This window comes from Poeciliopsis prolifica, unplaced genomic scaffold (assembly GCF_027474105.1).
Source record: "Poeciliopsis prolifica strain line A6 unplaced genomic scaffold, Auburn_PproV2 SCAFFOLD001, whole genome shotgun sequence".
NCBI lineage: Eukaryota > Metazoa > Chordata > Actinopteri > Cyprinodontiformes > Poeciliidae > Poeciliopsis > Poeciliopsis prolifica.
The window spans coordinates 7383174-7400564 of NW_026562376.1; the positions used below are offsets into that span (position 1 = coordinate 7383174).

Sequence of the window (17391 nt, forward strand, 5' to 3'; positions counted from 1 at the left end):
AATAAAAGTAATTCCTTCATACGAAACTGATAACGAACAGCTTTCAAAAAAGTCCCTTGCTGACCCAATGTTAGAATAAATTAGAATAACTACTACATTTTCTCGGGCTCTGAGAAAAATGTTGCTGGCAATAGATGGATAAAATTTGCCATAAGTATTATTTTGATAACATTATTTATTAGTCAAAAATCTATTAACCATTCTTTAGGATTGAAAAATGAATATGAATTACATATTACAATTACAGTTTAGGGGTCATTTGAGTAAAGTTACATTAATGCTTGAAATAAAACATCATTCGAAAATTAAACTAGAGAGATTATTTTTAAAGATAAAGCACTTTTAGGGATATTGTATAATCTAGAAGTTGGAATGTTTAGTCATCTCGGTTTGCTGGGTAAACTAATATTGTTTCACATATATATTGTGTGTGTATTTAAATTTGTTTGACTGGTTATATTTTATTTTTAAATTCTGATTTTAAAAAAAAACTCCAACTAATTGTGTGGTATATATTCTTACTTTTAAAAATAAATGAATGAATTTGATCAAATTCGCAACTATTCACACGAGACGAAGTGGGCAATTACTAAAAACTTGCCACAAGATGTCGCTAAATTGGACTCTTTACTGTTAGCGTTTCCTGTTGGTCGTATTCGGTTGACGAAGGAATCTTAACTGACTTCAGTTAATCAAAAATTTACCTAAAATGTGTGTGTGTGTGTATATATATATATATATATATATATATATATATATATATAATATATATATATATATATATATATATATATATATATATATATTATATATATATATATATATATAGCTATTATTATTATTATTATTATTATTATTATTAGACCCTAAGCGAATGTTTTGATGGCTATAATCATTCCATCTTTCAGTGCATGCCATATGAAAAAAAAAAACATAAAATTTTTAATATTTAAAATAACGAATCCATTGAAAAACAAAAAAAGAAATTTGTAATCCTGACAAGAGCGTACGTTTTTAAAGCATATAAAAAATGAGGGGAATTCCTACATTTTCCGTCAACCACTGCAAAGCTCCTTTTGATCCGGAAATGACGCGTGTTTGACAACAGGAACCACCAAACTTTAGCCTGTTAGCCTGTAGTAGCATAACAACCGCGATTCGTTAGAAATAAAGAAAATCTCCGAAGCACTTTATTGAGATCATTATCTTTAGATTCTGGTATGGAGCTTTAGGCAGTGTGCATAAAGAGGTAAGGCTGTTTTAAACTTACTCTGGTTTACGAATGGAGAAGGAAACAGAGCTAGATCAATGAACCGCTATTATACAAAATTGACTTCAGTTGTTGCCAATACCGATAGAAACCGAGTATATATTTATGTATATATATATAATATTTTTTTCTTTTGGAAAACATTATACATAGAAATAAAAGTAAAATAAAGATCCTAAATATTTCATTTTGACCACAAGGAGCAAATAGTTTCTCAGTAAATAATTAATAATGTTCCCCTCTTCGCTCTTTCAGTGTTTAGGAATGGTCTGATTGCAGCAGCAAACATGCACAGCCGTTTGCAGGAGCTGAAGAAGGAAGAGGAGACTCTCCTCAAAATCAAAGTCATGCTACAAGACCAGCTGAACCGCCTGAAGGTAACTGCGAGTTTATAAATATAAAGATGTCTGTGCACATATTCGTGTTTCACATGTGGTTTGCACATATTTCAGTTTGAAGAAGGGGCCTTGAAGTCTATTATCAGCGCTCAAACAGAAGGAGCTTCACATGACCCCTCGCCAGAAAATGAGGTAAAATGATCATGAATTACTTCAATTTTTAGGGCATGAAATGGCTACATGTAATGACATTTTGAATAATGTGTACTTCTTTTATGTTTATATTACCTCATTAAAAGGAGATATTTGATCACTTTGAATTAATCAAGTGGAAAATAGATTATTTTGCAGTATACCTAATTAACTTTATAATGTCTACCACATGTAAGTTCAAGCCCAGAGTACCTGTCTCCCAGTATTTAAAGCAATATTTACCAGTTTTAGTGAGTTTTGTGTGAATAATTTCAGTCTGTGGATGATTGAACAAAATACTTAGATGTAATTTAAATCAAAGCAGGTTTTATTAGTAATAAAATAATTGATAGAGATTTTATTTAGAGGTGCCAGAGTAAAGCAGGCACAATGAATGTGTAGGATTTTTGCAAAAACTTAATGTTATTTCTTTCTACTCTGTGTTGCTCTATCACATTCTGAATTAAATAAAATGCTTATATTTTGGGACTAACATGTGAGGTCTCGAGCATACAAACAATTTTGGATCTACAGGTTGCAAAGAATCTTGATCATTACTGTAATTGGAAGTTGAGCTTTTCTTGCTTTGTCTTTGCCTCTGACTGAAATCAAGTTTATCCATATTATTCCAGGTTCAGATTAATCTTGACGATGAGACCGAAATCAATCGAACCAAACTCTTGCTGAATAGTGCAGAGGATTATGACATGGAGGAAGAAGATGAAGATGATGAAGACGAGGAGAATGAATATGATGAAGAGGATGATGACAATGAGTTTGAATTTGTGCCTGAAGCAGATGAGGGGGATGATGATTACTAAGAATTATGGGTTGTGTGTGTAATTGGTCACTTAACAAAAACACCTTTTAGTTGTATTATCAGTTCGTAGGTTTAATTTATTCAGATGGAGTAACCGTTACATTGTAATAGTCAGTGGTGCTAGCAGTGCCCATTTCTAGCCTAATTTAGAGCTACATTTCTCCCTATCATTTCACCTAAAGTCTGTGAGAAATGTGTCGCTATAAGACGGTATCATTAGGTTCTTACTGAGTAGCTTTCTAGGCATTATTTTGGTGAACTATTCACTTGAAAATCCAAACTCCTGATTGTTGTGCGTGTCATAAAATGTTATGGCTGGGCCATAAAAGAGAATAAAATGTACGTGTTATAGAAGAAATAAGAATTATAAGCACAAAAATAAATGTTTTGCTTTGTTTATTGTGTGTCTGATTTCAATATTGTTCACTTGTAATTATAATCAAACATGTTTTACTTGAAATGGGTATATTGAAGATGCATTTTAGTATATTAGAATATGATTGGAAAAATTATTTTTGTGAATCCATTTTTAAAAATGCATAATTACAAGGGTTAATTTAATCAAAATTAACAAAGAAGTGCCTGAACTATTATACTATATATAATCTTTTTCATTTCTTCAGGTGAATTACTAATGGTAACTTTGATTAAATTGACATATATATATATATATATATATATATATATATATATATATATATATATATATATATATATAGATATATATATATAGATATAGATATAGATATATCTATATATATCTATATTTATATAGATATATATAGATATATATAGATATATATATATACACACACACACAGAGATTCAGTGGTATCAGGCTTTTTTCACAAATGTTCCTTGCACCACCACACTGCTAAGGTGGCAAATCACTTGATTCAAATTTTGCACATATAAGGACCATATTAGAAATAATTTGTCACCAGCTGGTGGCTGGAGTCATGCCCAGTTATGTCTAATTTGCCATGAATCATAATGTATGTGCTATATTCAAATTAACAATTGTAAATTAATATAAAATCTGGTAAAACACAACTTTTCATGTAATCACAAATTATTTTAGGTACAAATTGAGGGCTTCGTTTGCGTCAAAGCTGATGCATATCCCTTGTCCTCATTTGACTCCGATAAATGGGGAATGCAGTGCAAACACTTTCAACTGAATAAACCATTCAGCATTTTCTAAACAGGTAAAACAATACATTGAGTCTCACAATGCTGCGAATAGTCACTCTGCCTGCAGGGAACAGCTCTGGAGAAGAGTGGTGCCACACCAGGCAGTGGAGACTTCTCCATTAGATGTGTCGAGTTTTCTACATCTTTTGCTGCTTTGGGAGAGTTCTCACTCCCAAACGAATTTATCCGGGCTTCAAGTCAATGCAGTCTTCATAGGGTTTACAGGTAAATAGGCAAAGATGGTTTGGAGCTGTAACATTTGGGAAAGTTGTAAAAGACCATGCATGAATTGAATAATGGATATCTATTGCTAAAGCAAAAAATAAAAAATAATTATATCAAATTCATTATATTAGGTTCTATTTCTAATTTGATATTTCAAGTGTTGTTTTCACTAGTTTTAAATGTTGGCAGCTTTTTAAAATTAGCATTTAATCTCCATCTAAATACCATAAAACACAATAATGTCCATATTATTTTGTGCAGAAACATCCTTGCATTGTTATGTGAGTGTTGAGTGTAAATGTATCAGCCTCTCAAACATTAGCTTTGCTTACAGAGGTGAAATCACAGTTTGTATAGGATCTGTCTGCCTCAGCACGATGAGCTCACACTCCATTGAGTTTGAAAAGAGGCATTTGGCTTTGCATTAGGAGACCGAGACCCCCCACAGACCATCACACTGGATGCTTCTAGACTGCTTGATCACTCTTTATGGACTTTCAAGTTTGTCCCTGAAACAAATATCCTTCATTTTCAAGAAAGTGTGTATTGGTTGTGTTGTGTTTGTCTATTCATATGATTAAATGTGGTTACTGAATGACCTTTCATCCCTCCTCATACATCAGAGAAGATCTCATCAGTTGCTGCAGGAGAACCATGCAGCCCCGCTGTGGCGACAGTGTGTGCCATGTGCTTATGTTGGTGCTGTGTCTGTCTGCGGCTGAGGACTTCGACTGGACAAAGAACAACCACGGCTCCTTCTATTATGGCACTTTTCCAACTGGTATTCTCTTATTTTCTGCAAAATCCGTTGTTCATTTTGCCAAACATGACCAAGTTGATTGACTGTTGCGTTTGTTAGGATTTTCGTGGGGTGCCGGAGGTTCAGCCTATCAAACAGAAGGAGCCTGGGACAAAGATGGAAAAGGTCTGAGCATCTGGGATGTGTTCAGTCACAAAAAGGGCAAAATCCAACTAAATGACACAGGGGATTCCTCCTGTGAAAGCTACTACAAAATCAAGGTAAGGATTCAGAAAGATTTCAGAAGTGCAGGAGCTTGTGTTGTGTGAAGGCACAAATATCTCATTGCACTGCATGTGTTTTGCTCAGGATGATATTTCTCTGATGAAGGAGATAAGGCTGAATCACTATCGTTTCTCTATCTCATGGCCCAGAATTATTCCCACTGGTGTAAAGTGTAAGTAGTGCCTTACACATTTTTTCTTTTTTTTATTGACATGTTAAGATGTTTTTAGGGAATTTATTTAGTAGACCAAAACAAAGTAACAAATAACCTTGAAGCGAAAGGAAAAGCATCTATGATTTTCAGGACAATTCAAATACATTTATTGTTAGTTTGGTCTGCATTTCCAACCGACTCACTTTGCTAACCACTGAATAGAAAATATGCTATGCATGTGTGATTGAATACTAATACAGCTATTCTGTGAAGGTTATAAAGCTATATTCAAACATTTGAATATCTCAGAGAGCACAGATCAATTTATTGTTGAAAATCAAAAGTGAAAAGCCAATGTAAACCTACAAAATTCAAGCGATTAACATAAATTTACTCTTCTAGCTAAACAGACAGTCACAGAGATACAATATAATGTTGGTATTTAAAGCATAATTATGTATTAGAATAATTGTGAAGGGGACCTAAATCCAATTGAGAATCTGCGATAAGGGCTGAAAATGGATGCTATATAAAATAAAATTAAAAAGGACAAAACTTTCAGTCTCTTAAAGACAGATCTCAAACATCTATAACAACTGTATCAAAAATGTGTTTTGACTCAGGAAGGTTGAATAAAAGTGCCTTTCATAATTTCTATAATTTGTTTTGTAGAAAAATATATTGAAACATGCAATACGTTTTCCCCCTTCACAATTATGTACTTCTTTGAGTTAACTCTATTGCATTTTATCCCAATAAAACAAATTAAATGATATCCAAAGATGTGGGAATATTTTAGGTGATCGAATCCTTCTATCTGGCATTTTTAATGTTTTGTGTAAAGAATTATCCTTGCTCTAAACTTCGACACTATTTGCAGCTGACCATGTTAACGGAAAAGGAATACAGTACTATGATGAACTAATTGACCACCTGCTGGAGAACCATATCACTCCCATTGTTACGCTATATCACTGGGATCTGCCTCAGGTTGGTGTGTTTAATGCTGACCATCTCGCATTTTAACTTTGATGTGTCTCTAAACTATGTATTGTATCGTTTTCTCTTTTAGGTTTTACAAGAAAAATATGGTGGATGGCAAAACATAAGTATGGTCAATCATTTCAATGACTTCGCCAACCTTTGCTTTGAAAAATTTGGTGATAGAGTAAAGCACTGGATCACTTTCAACAATCCATGGGTGTGTTTGAAACATTGTTCTTTGAAGTTTGCAACAGGATTGCTCTACTCACTCCAGTTGAATAAGGCAATTAAGAAGCTGTCTCTCTACTTAACATCCACTTACAGTCTGTGGCTGTTGAAGGTTATGAGACAGGTGAACATGCTCCTGGGATGAAGCTGAGAGGAACTGGGGCTTATAGAGCTGCACATCACATCATAAAGGTATTAAGATTCTGGTTCCATCAGTCAAACCAAGCTAACAAATTAAACTTAAATTTGATCTTTTTTCATGCAGGCACATGCCAAAGTTTGGCACACTTATGATACACAGTGGAGGGGGAAACAAAAAGGTGAACAAGGTTGAAAAGTAACATTCAACCTGCAGTGGGTTTTTAAATCCCGAGAACTGTTCTGCATGTCTGCAGGTCTGGTGGGCATCTCTTTGTCGGGGGACTGGGGTGAGCCGGTGGATATCAGCAATCAGAAAGACATTGAAGCAGCAGAGCGATATGTACAGTTCTATCTGGGCTGGTTTGCCACACCCATCTTTCATGGCGACTACCCTCAAGTAATGAAAGACTTTGTCGGTGAGTTACACAGTAAAAAGTTAATCTTGCCGAAATGTCTGAAGAGATGCCTAATCAACCGTGTTGTGCAGGAAGGAAGAGTGTGCAGCAGGGGCTTGGGACATCTCGACTGCCTGCGTTTTCTTCACAAGAGAAGAGCTACATAAAGGGGACGTGTGACTTCCTTGGCATCGGCCATTTCACCACCCGGTACATCACCCACAGGAATGATCCAACAGGCCGAAGCAGCAACAGCTACTTCACCGACCGTGACCTGGCTGAGCTGGTGGACCCGCGGTGGCCTGATCCTGGGTCAGAATGGCTGTACTCTGTGCCATGGGGTTTCAGACGTTTGCTGAATTTTGTCAAGGTACAGAGTGGAGATGTTTTTATTTGCGTTGAATCTTAACTGACTGGCTTAGTTCAAAGCCAAGCTGCACTGTTTTCTTCCTTCCACAGACTCAGTATGGGAACCCAATGATTTACGTGACTGAGAATGGAGTTTCTGAGAAGATGATGTGCACAGAGCTGTGTGACGAATGGAGGATACAATATTATAAAGACTACATCAATGAGATGCTAAAAGGTGAGGGATTCTAAAAAATATAAAATAATGAGAGATTAACTTGGTATTTAATCATGTTTCTTTGTCACTCAGCAATAAGAGATGGAGTCAATGTAAAGGGCTACACTGCATGGTCTTTGCTGGACAAGTTTGAGTGGGATGAAGGTTACTCCGAGAGATTTGGCTTGTACTATGTGGACTTCAGGAACAAAAACAAACCTCGATATCCAAAAGCTTCTGTGCAGTTTTACAAACGGATCATCAGCTCCAATGGATTTCCAAATCAAAGAGAGGTGAGAGACTTATGATTTTAAATTCTCAGATATAGGGATTTATATATGTTGGACGGGGGGTTATATAGTTTGATATACACACCAAAGATTGAATCACACTTAAGGCCTTTCTAAGTTTTTGAAAGGATTTTTTTAAAAGGCCTGTTGCTAGTCAGAGTCAACTGCATGGGTAGGTACAGCTGGATGTAAAAATGTCAATTAACATTTTCATAAGTACAATAACAGCCGTAATATCCATTTTGAAAATTAGATTTTACATTAATGTCATCCATTTTAATCACTGAATAAAACATTTAGCTAAAATCTAAAAAAATGTACCTTATGGACAGACATATAAGAGAATAACTGCAGTCAGGATCATCATCAGTATGCCCACAACTAAAAAACAAATAAAGTCATAGTATTACGACTATATGATCAAATATTTTAAAAATCTACTTTAAGATGCTTTATTTTTGAACTTGTTACATTTGTTTCTACAGTTTTGCTCTCAGATAATAAACATGAAAATGTAGTTTCTATTCTGGAATAAGTAACAGTTTATAGAAAACACTATACATAATAGATAATACATCAGCTTCTTGTGAAAGAGAACCAGTTCTTAGTGGAATGTGATCCACTATTCCATCAAGTACCAATGCAGTGCACAATGCCCGGTTCATGATGAAGTTTAGAACTTCAAGTAACATTTGGAAATTGTGTTCAGCCCAAGTCTATCTTTTTTTTTTTTTTTTAATATTCACAGGTTGAAAACTGGAGGAGGAAGGCTGTTGAGATGTGTTCTTCCAGCAACCAGCTACTAGCAGCAGGTTAGTTAATCTTTGGTTTCTGTGACAATTTTGTCTGTGACAAAAGATTAACAACTAGCTGGGGTAAACAAATAAAGATTTGGAAATAAAATTGGTTGTTAACAAAGATAGGCAGAAGTTATTACAATTTGACATGAATTTGACTTCAGAGCACATTTCAACAATTACTTTAAAAATATATGTTATAATATATTTTACAATATATATAAAAATGCAAAAACCCAATTCTCAGAGTTTCTTGCAGAATATTTGAGATATCTTCTTTGTTTGCCCTTCCAGCTAGAAGAAAATCCAAGGAACATGCTGAGATGCCAAAGGTTTGGCCAGTGCATGATGAAGTTTAGAACTTCAGGGTATACACTTTTTAAATTTCACACATATCTCTTTTTGACTGAGTTGTTTAAAAACTAACATTGAGGCCTCTGCTGCTTAACAAGTAGCTTTAAAACAAGCTTCTGTCTTGCATATATAATGCAAACTTGTTCTGTTTTGTTTGTGCATCAAGAGTATTTCAGCAAGCAGGACAACTTACTTAACCAAATAATATATTTCAAATTATAAGAGCTGAATTTAGACACAACTGACTGATATCTTTATTTTTAGTGAAGACACATAGATTGATGCGAAAAATGCTTGGTTGCCAATTTATTCTGAGTTTGCTTTGAATCAGAATTCCTTTAATCTTCATTGCGCAAAAAAGAAAGCAAAATTAAATTTTTGTTGCTTTAACTAAATTTCTAATAAACAAATACATTTCAATATCAGAAAAAAGTACAATTACAGCTATACAAATCAATCTAAGCCACCATGAAGATTGCTCCCCCCTTGCCAACAAAAACTGTTACGTGTGTTTTTGCAACAGCTGGTAATACATCATTGTGAAGGAATTTTGGCCCTTTTTTGTTGCAGAATTTTAAAATCTCATCGACACAGTGAGTTTTTGTTGTGTCACAGGATATTAATTTAATTCTGTACTTCAACTAAATCCCTCAAAAACCTTAATATTTTTAGCTATTCGTGGATGCTCCTGCAGTACTTAAGGTGCCCAACTCATAGCCAGACAATTTTTCTATATTGTTTTGCTCAAGGGAGCAGCTCCAGCTCATCCCTCTATTATCTCCAAACTTTACCAAAATTCTGCATTAGTTTTATGTCAGATGCTTCCCTTTTGTCTCTCTCTGATATCAAAGATTTCTTTGCTTTAAAACATGTAAAAAAACAAAAACAAAAACAAAGAAAATCAATTAGGGTTCAAGTACTTGGTCACAGCCTTAAACATAAAGTTGCAGCTTTCTGAAATACTCCAACCAGCAGCTGCATGCAGTCCTCAAAGGGTTAATGTGTTGTTAATCACCTTTAAGTACTTTCTCTTCTTTCATTAGAGGAACAGCGGAGTACTGCTGCCAATATTCTAAGACTTATACATGGTAAGAAATCCCTCATGCTCACAGTTAATCAGATAAAGTGTAATTCTGTGTAGGCGAGAAATATTAACCCTTTGAGTGCTGTGCTTGAGCGTTTACACTAGTTTTCTAAGCCATGTCTGCGTATGTGAAGAGTTTATAATGAGCATAAATGTGTTTTGCAGACCCGCTGACCAGCCACATGGAGATGGTGACTGAGATTGTCATCCCCACAGTGTGCACACTCTCCATTTTGATCAGCGCCGTTTTGCTCATGTTTCTGCTGCGAAGAAGGAACTAAGAGGAGTTTAAAATCATGAACATGGTCATGGAACTTTACTGCTTTATTTCTTTACTCATTTTTGTGTGGATACAAGTACATTTATGAGCTGACTTTAAATTGAAACGCTAACTTTATTCATCTGATGTGAATTCAGTGTTTGCTGAGAGAAATTAAACACTGCTTGAACAGATAATGTAGAACCTAGAAGCAAAGATTGTGGTAAATGCATCTACAACATGCTATGTTTTCAAGTTGTATGAGAAGGCTGCTGGAAAATATCTTAATTTGTGCTTTTATCAAAATCAAGCTTTGTTCAACAGATGGCCTCTTCGAAACCCCTGAACAGTCACATTGAAAAACTGACATCTCTAGTCTAAAAAAAACCCCAAAAGACATAAAGACATATTAGCAGCTAATGATGATATCAAATACAAATAGTACATTTACGCAAAGCTGTTGAAGCTGCAGCACATCGTAGTAGAAAAGAAGGCAGGCTCCTCACTGTCTCCGTTTATAGTTTCATTTGGAAAATCTAAAAAACACAATCAAAAAGAAAAATAGACTTTACCGGGGTGTTACAGTGGATAACAGTGTGCATACTGTTCTTCATCATGGCCAGCCATAGCCTCCTTAGATGAGGCTACGGTTTGCTGTCCCCAAAGTTACATGCCTGTTATTCAAGCTTTAAAATGTTGAAATAGGTCAGGTAGAAAACTTGAATAAAGGTTGATGGCTGCATTCTGTGTTCCCTGTCTAGTCTGTCTTTATCATCAAATATATTTTTCACAACTTTTAGCATAATAGTAAAAGTGTGTAAAATAATTTTTTTTGGTTCTATAAAAGATATTCCTTTTGAGAAGGTTAAACAAAGAATAATGTGAAATCCTTGAAGCTACAATAAAGTTTGTTTTCCCTTTCTCTCTTCAAAACCGTTCAAAGGTTTAGCCATTTTATTGGCACAATCAAAATTGACTTTTGAAGCTTTGAGATGTGGAAAAATGTGACAAATATTTTCTCTGTGCAGGACAAATGTGGATGAAATTTACCTGTAGCTGAGAAGCACATGCTAAACATACAACTACAGCAGACAGACCAAATTATTTAGTGGAGGTTATGGGTATATAAAACTGGTTGAACAACCTTTATAGTGACACAGCAGCTGCAGTATTTATGTTACCACTTTTAGCATGTCTGTTTTTTAATAGAGCTAACCTACAAAAATCAGACCATGAAGATAAAACACAAACAGAGCTGCACTCTGTTTTAATTTGTGCAAATTAAGTGTAAACTGCACCAAATATGAACAAATATCAGGGATGTTTCAATTAATTCTATCGTTTAATCTAAATCATCTCCAAACTAATGGGATTTTTGTCAATGAAAAGTGTATATAAATACCTGCCCAGCATTGCAGATATACAGTGAGAGGTACATGTAAATCACCTGTTTCAAAGATGACATGATCAACCAGTGGCTTGTCACTGAGCTGCAAGGACGTCCGCACCTCACGAAGACCTTGACCACTGGATATTTCAACTCCCCACAATATGGGATGCTCTCTGAGGAAAACATGAACCCAATTAAAAGTAGGAAAAAAAACTGAACAAAATGTGATTCTAAAGTTTTGACTCATGGGAATTAATATACAAGTATAAATATTTTAGAAATTAATACTATTTGTAAAAGTTATGCAATAAAGAAGTAGTTTTGTTTTAATCCAACACTTTGTGACCATAAACATAAAAATTATAATAAAAATGCATTAATCTTTTAGTTCTTAAAGAAAAAAGATTAAACTATTGCAAAATTATTGCTCTGCAATAGTTTTTCAAACCACCATGTGACACTTTAAACATTCATCAACTTTAGTTCAGGTCTACAAAATTGCAAAAATTATATCAAACAAACCTGTTAAAACATGAGAGAATATTGCAAATTATTTTAACATTCCGCAAAAGGTTGTAATCCTTACTTCTGGTAGAAATGGCTTATCAAGGCTGGTTTGATCTGCAGCTTGAATTCATGTTCCTCGTCATATGTCGATGTTTTGTAGTGATTCAGACATGATCTGTAAGGGGGGGAAAAAATTTGATTGCTTTTCTTATTAATAAAATGTGCATTTTTCCTGCTCGTAAGTTAAGAGAAAAAGTAAAGGGGTTTACTGTGTGAGGACAAATTGCCGGTCATAAGGCAAGCCCAAGAATGTGCCGCAGGTCACTATTATTTCCAGCAGGTGGTGCAGTTTACTGAGTCTGATCACTTGCTCTTGCACATCAACCTCAGTGCTCAGGTAGTAGTACTGTAGAGTATAATTTATTACTGCGTAATTTTTTTTTCTTGAAACTATATGAACACAATGTGTACACACTGACCAGATATGGAATGAAAAAATATTTACTGAACTTACCAGGTGGTTTAAAGTTGTCAATTCTTCACCTGATTTAAAAAACTAATGATTAGAGTTTTGTTTTGCAATCCTTGTGAAACATGGTATATTGAAAGGCTTTATTAAATCACTGATTACTAAAAATAAACCTCACATTTATGTTTTACAAATAAAATTCAGAGGAAATATGAAAAAAGCTTACCAATCAAGTAGTTAATGTAGTCTTTTCTCATTTTGTCTAATCCCACCTCTAGTAGCATGATGACCGGGGTGATGCCTGTAAGAGACACGTGGTCAATCTGCTGGTGGTAAGACTGAAGGATCAGTTTGCTGAGGGAGCTGCTGCTGTCTCTGTGAATCTGGAGGCACAGGAAAAGAAAAACAATTTTACAACTTAAAAACTTGGTCGCATTTGAGAGTATGACATTAGTTGGCCAGAGTAACGTCTCTTCATACCCAGGGCTTGATGTCATCGTATCGTAGAGCTTCGATAACCAGCTTCAGACAGTCGCCGATGTCCTGGTATGAAGTCACACCTGTAAAGGAAAAAAAAAAAAAAAAGGTAGCCAAGGTGATGTTATGGATGGATTCCAGTGTTGTTTACAATTTATAAATAGAATATGTAAATAGTACTTTTTCTCATCCGGACCCAAAGCTGCTCGGCAAAATCCAAATCTCCTCTTTCCAAGAAGGAGTTGAAAATGGAAGGATCCGCCTCCGGCTTCAGCTTTGGCGTCTTTAACAACAAAAGATGAAAACATAGTAACTGTCTCACATCTCTTCTTGTATTTAACAAACAAAATTATGTTTCAATTATTATACCTCAACTGTTTTGGCAGCTTGATCCTGTAGTGTTTTCGCCATGTTCCTAAGCTCTGCAAGCAGAAAAGAAAGCAACATTAACATGACAGCCTTTCTTGTTCATTTAATTTATTTTTATTTTATTTTTTTTGGGGGGGGGGTAAATTTACCTTCGAGATAGACCTTTGTCAGGTTTACAGCAGATGTGCTTTCCACAGGTTCCATCCATTCAGTCTCACCTGTTTTCAAACCATTTGCTAGAGTCTGAAACAGCAGAAAACATATCAATTTATTATTTAAACTTTCATTGTCAAGGAAGGTTTATTTGCATAGCACCAAATCACACACAGAGAAATCCAGAATACTTTACAGATATATGAATTAAAATGAAGAAAACAAACAAACAAACAAAAAAAAAAACAGAAATGCATGAAAGAATAAAGACAAAAACTGGGCTAAGACGTAACAAAACAGAATTCACAAAATTGTACCATTCTTTACCTTTATGGGTTCTAAAAAATGTTTTATTTTGAGAATGTGACAATAAGACTGTAGACAATTTATTTTCAAGATGGTAATATACTAATTTGGCAACAGACATGTATTTCTACTTAATGGACCTGATACATTGGACACACTGGCTCACTGATCGTAAGAGACTCTGTGGACACTAAAATATAAAGTCATGGTATGTTGTAATACTCGTACAAATTTAGTGGCTAAAGAGTAGAACCTTGAAGAAACCCACATTTGAATCTTGTTCTCTCTAATTTAAAATGTTTCAGAGAACAACATTACATAAAGTAATTTTTCAGTCGCAGACAGCCAGTATCAGGATTGAAAATAAAATGAAGTACAAACTTGAAGAAACTCTAGCTCCCTGTACATCTCAAACATGGGACTTCTCATGTCTCCACAAACAACTTTGATATTCTGCAAAGCAAACAAAAACATTAAACAATATAAAAATCACAAAACATTCAATTTTTTTTTATATCTGACTAGTTTACTGTTTTTCAAAATATACAAAATGTGGTTGACTGCATGCAGCTTACAAGAGTAGCGGTAGAGGACAGAGGAGGGATCTCAAGAATACGCTCCACATGACTCCACTTGAAGTCCACTGTCACGCTGCTCTGTGACTCGATTGTGGTGTTTTCCACAACGGTGGACCCAAACAAACTGAACCTGGCACTACCTTTGATCCCCATCTATAAATATTGAAAGACCGAGTAAACAACTTATCACTCATGCAGTAAATTCATAGGAAACACACCCACTTACAGAGGAGGAATGATGTCTGTTCTTGTGCATTTGTTTCAGTTCGTCCAAGGTCACAAGAGATTTTTTTTCCACAGTTGAACCTGAAAACAAACTGTTCATCAGAGACAAAGTCGAAGCCTTTGTCCACCAAAGTATTTGCCCCATTGCACATTTCTCCTTCATTGAACTCAGATCATTGAACAAATAACAGCAGATTCAGACAGCCTACAAACACAAAATACAGTTTTCAAGTGATTTTGTTACAGTAAAACAAAAAGCTTTCCAAAACAACCATGTCCATTTTCCTTTGAAGATATAAAACTCACCTCTCTAGATGTTTCACCAACAGGAATGGCCTGCTTAAGGTCATGCTACCAGTATTTATTTCAAAATGTTTTAATTAACATATGGTTAATTAAGATGGTTAAGATGTTTTTGGGTTTTTTTTTTAGCAAATGTGAGACTTTTTTACTTTGGTCTGAACACTGATCTTAGCAGAAGCAAGTGAGGCCTGCACTGCTTTAATGTTAGACTTCTTTTGTTATCTTTAGTCTGTGAATGGCTCTTGAGATAATTTTAATACACTGGCCACTCCTAGGAAGGTTTCTAATGTTATTTGTTTTTGTTTTGCTTCTAATGTGGACAATGGTTCTTTCTGTAGAGTGACTTTGTAACAATGCCACACATATAGATGTCAATGACTGTTTTTCATCTGTTCTCAATTTCTTGTAGATTGTAACATAATATGTTGCTTTTGGACATGTTGTAGTCTACTTCATGTCATCTGACAGGTTCTCTTTAAGAAATACTTGATTCTAAAGCTTTGGTAATAATCAGGTCTGAGTGTGGAAAGGGAAATTGAACGCACCGGGAATTTGCAGTTAATTAATGATTGAGCAAGGAGGAAATATATTTTTAGCGGTTTTACCTTTGCAGGTAACAGAATACAATTTGACCCCGGTTACTTTATTTGATACACAGACTGGTTCTGCACCAAACCAGGCTGTTCCTGAAGGATCACTCATGTCGCATCGCACCCAGAGAGGGTGTAAGATGGGGTTATTGTCCACAGTGGACACACCAGGGTTTTGAGATAAAGTGTACAAAGACAGCAACTGTCTACAGAAAGAGAGAAGAACATTATTAGACACACATCTTTGTTTAGATGAAATGGTAAAAGTTTTACGAGTGTTTACCTTGATTTTATGACTGTGAGTGGCTGTGGTCCTTGCTCTGGTCGGAGAACATCACAACTATCTTCAGCATCACCATTTTCAGCTGAACAGTTCGATGTCTCTGTGTTTAGCTCATCACATAGCCCGATTATTTTTGGTACCTAGCAAAAAATGAAAAGATCCTGCAGTGATCAGCAAAAACTGAGGAAAAACTCTCAATCACTTATTAATTTCTATTCAAGCTTAGCTTTATGTAAATTTAAAAGTGGCAAAATTATTTCATCGCCAAGCTTCATCTGTCAAATCATATTTATGGCCCAGCAAAAATGTAATCCTAGATAAGTAAATAAACGTTCTGATCAACTTAGAAAAGGGTTGAGAATAAATTGCAAAAATGCTTTATTTTAGAGGAATTGTTCATAAATGGTCAAAATTGCAAAGCCAAGGATTTGACCAAAAGCATTCTTATCTTCAAATACGATTACTAACCTCTCACTAAATATACTCAAACTAAATGGTTATTTCTTCAAACATGTATAGATTTTGCCACTGCAATAAAATATTATTTTATGCAAATATTTTTGCAAAAAATAATATTCTTAAGCAAGAACCTTAAATTCTTAAGGTTCTTGCTATATGTTGAGTTATTCCTATCCTGATGCTTAGTCTTGTTTAGCACTTTTTTTTTTGCCTATTATCGCTTGTTTTTTATTGTGTACTTGAGTATAATACTACATGTTGCTCTTGATGTGTGTACAAATCACTTGATAAAAGAAGACTGGTTGATTGATGGAAAACATCCATTTGAAACCACATATACAAGTATTTTTCAAATACTTTTATTTTTTTAATTCTAAAAGTGAACTTACAGCTTTTTCACAGACAAAGATTGTTTGGTTGGCAAAGTACAGATTCACTGCAGCAAATTTGTCTCCATTCATCTTTGTAATGTGAATGTCCTCCTTAAAGACAAAGATATATAGAGATTAAAGTCAACAAAAAATATAAAAATAACAGTTTTTGTACGTATAAAACAATAATTATTTTAAATGAGAGTACCTCATATGTGCATGAATTACTACTTTGGTCATCCTGGAGACATCTTGGACGAGCACAAAACCAAAAGCATAGCACAACGTTAGTTGAACTATACAAATACACAGAGAAAGTGAAGGCTTCTCCTCGCATCGAACGTTTTACGGCTAAATGTAGCTTGGAGTTTCTCGCTGAGATAAACAAAGGTAAATTAAAATGTTTACATAAAACTCACCGAAGAAGCGTGGAAAACTCTTCTGCTCTAGATACCACCTTTGAGCCCATCACAAAAATGTTAAGCGGTGTTACAGGGCAAAATGTGTGGCTACAGCAGCAGAAAACAGGCTGAACGTATCAACATTTACTAATAGTAGGATGCTGTTTGCGTTTGACAAGCGCGCGCTCAGTCGAAA

General features: G+C 34.9%; 3 protein-coding genes across 9 annotated transcripts; 2 read left to right on the top strand and 1 right to left on the bottom strand.

Moving 5' to 3' along the window:
* Positions 1-1097: 1097 nt before the first annotated feature.
* On the top strand, positions 1098-3019 carry snapc5 (small nuclear RNA activating complex, polypeptide 5). Its single transcript, XM_055028196.1, has 4 exons — positions 1098-1249; positions 1526-1647; positions 1723-1800; positions 2433-3019. Exons 2-4 carry the CDS (start codon positions 1558-1560, stop codon positions 2619-2621), a joined length of 357 nt encoding a protein of 118 aa, XP_054884171.1. The 5' UTR covers positions 1098-1249; positions 1526-1557; the 3' UTR covers positions 2622-3019.
* Positions 3020-3894: 875 nt separating this feature from the next.
* Positions 3895-11056, top strand: lctlb (lactase-like b). Of its 7 annotated transcripts, XR_008605848.1 has the most exons (16): positions 3895-4039; positions 4663-4820; positions 4899-5059; positions 5148-5235; positions 6098-6207; positions 6290-6418; positions 6526-6621; positions 6695-6749; positions 6825-6986; positions 7058-7335; positions 7425-7551; positions 7624-7823; positions 8569-8632; positions 8912-8985; positions 10015-10059; positions 10221-10279. XR_008605848.1 is itself a non-coding variant. In XM_055028119.1 (15 exons), the coding sequence occupies exons 2-15, from the start codon at positions 4694-4696 to the stop codon at positions 10334-10336; spliced, it is 1758 nt and encodes a 585-aa protein (XP_054884094.1). In that variant the 5' UTR covers positions 3895-4039; positions 4663-4693; the 3' UTR covers positions 10337-11056. The 7 variants fall into 7 exon arrangements, 6 of the variants coding, with proteins under 6 accessions (XP_054884094.1, XP_054884124.1, XP_054884111.1 ...); XM_055028119.1 differs by lacking the exon at positions 8912-8985 and having other exon boundaries at positions 10221-11056; XM_055028149.1 differs by lacking the exon at positions 10015-10059 and having other exon boundaries at positions 10221-10332.
* On the bottom strand, positions 10362-17370 carry zwilch (zwilch kinetochore protein). The gene is made up of 18 exons (XM_055028161.1): positions 17214-17370; positions 17003-17045; positions 16813-16905; positions 15965-16104; positions 15697-15887; positions 14790-14869; positions 14561-14716; positions 14367-14438; positions 13676-13769; positions 13527-13579; positions 13338-13440; positions 13161-13240; positions 12907-13063; positions 12726-12754; positions 12481-12617; positions 12291-12386; positions 11762-11877; positions 10362-10850 (listed from the first exon to the last, which is right to left on the bottom strand). Exons 1-18 carry the CDS (start codon positions 17261-17263, stop codon positions 10762-10764), a joined length of 1779 nt encoding a protein of 592 aa, XP_054884136.1. The 5' UTR covers positions 17264-17370; the 3' UTR covers positions 10362-10761.
* Between the last annotated feature and the right edge of the window lie 21 nt (positions 17371-17391).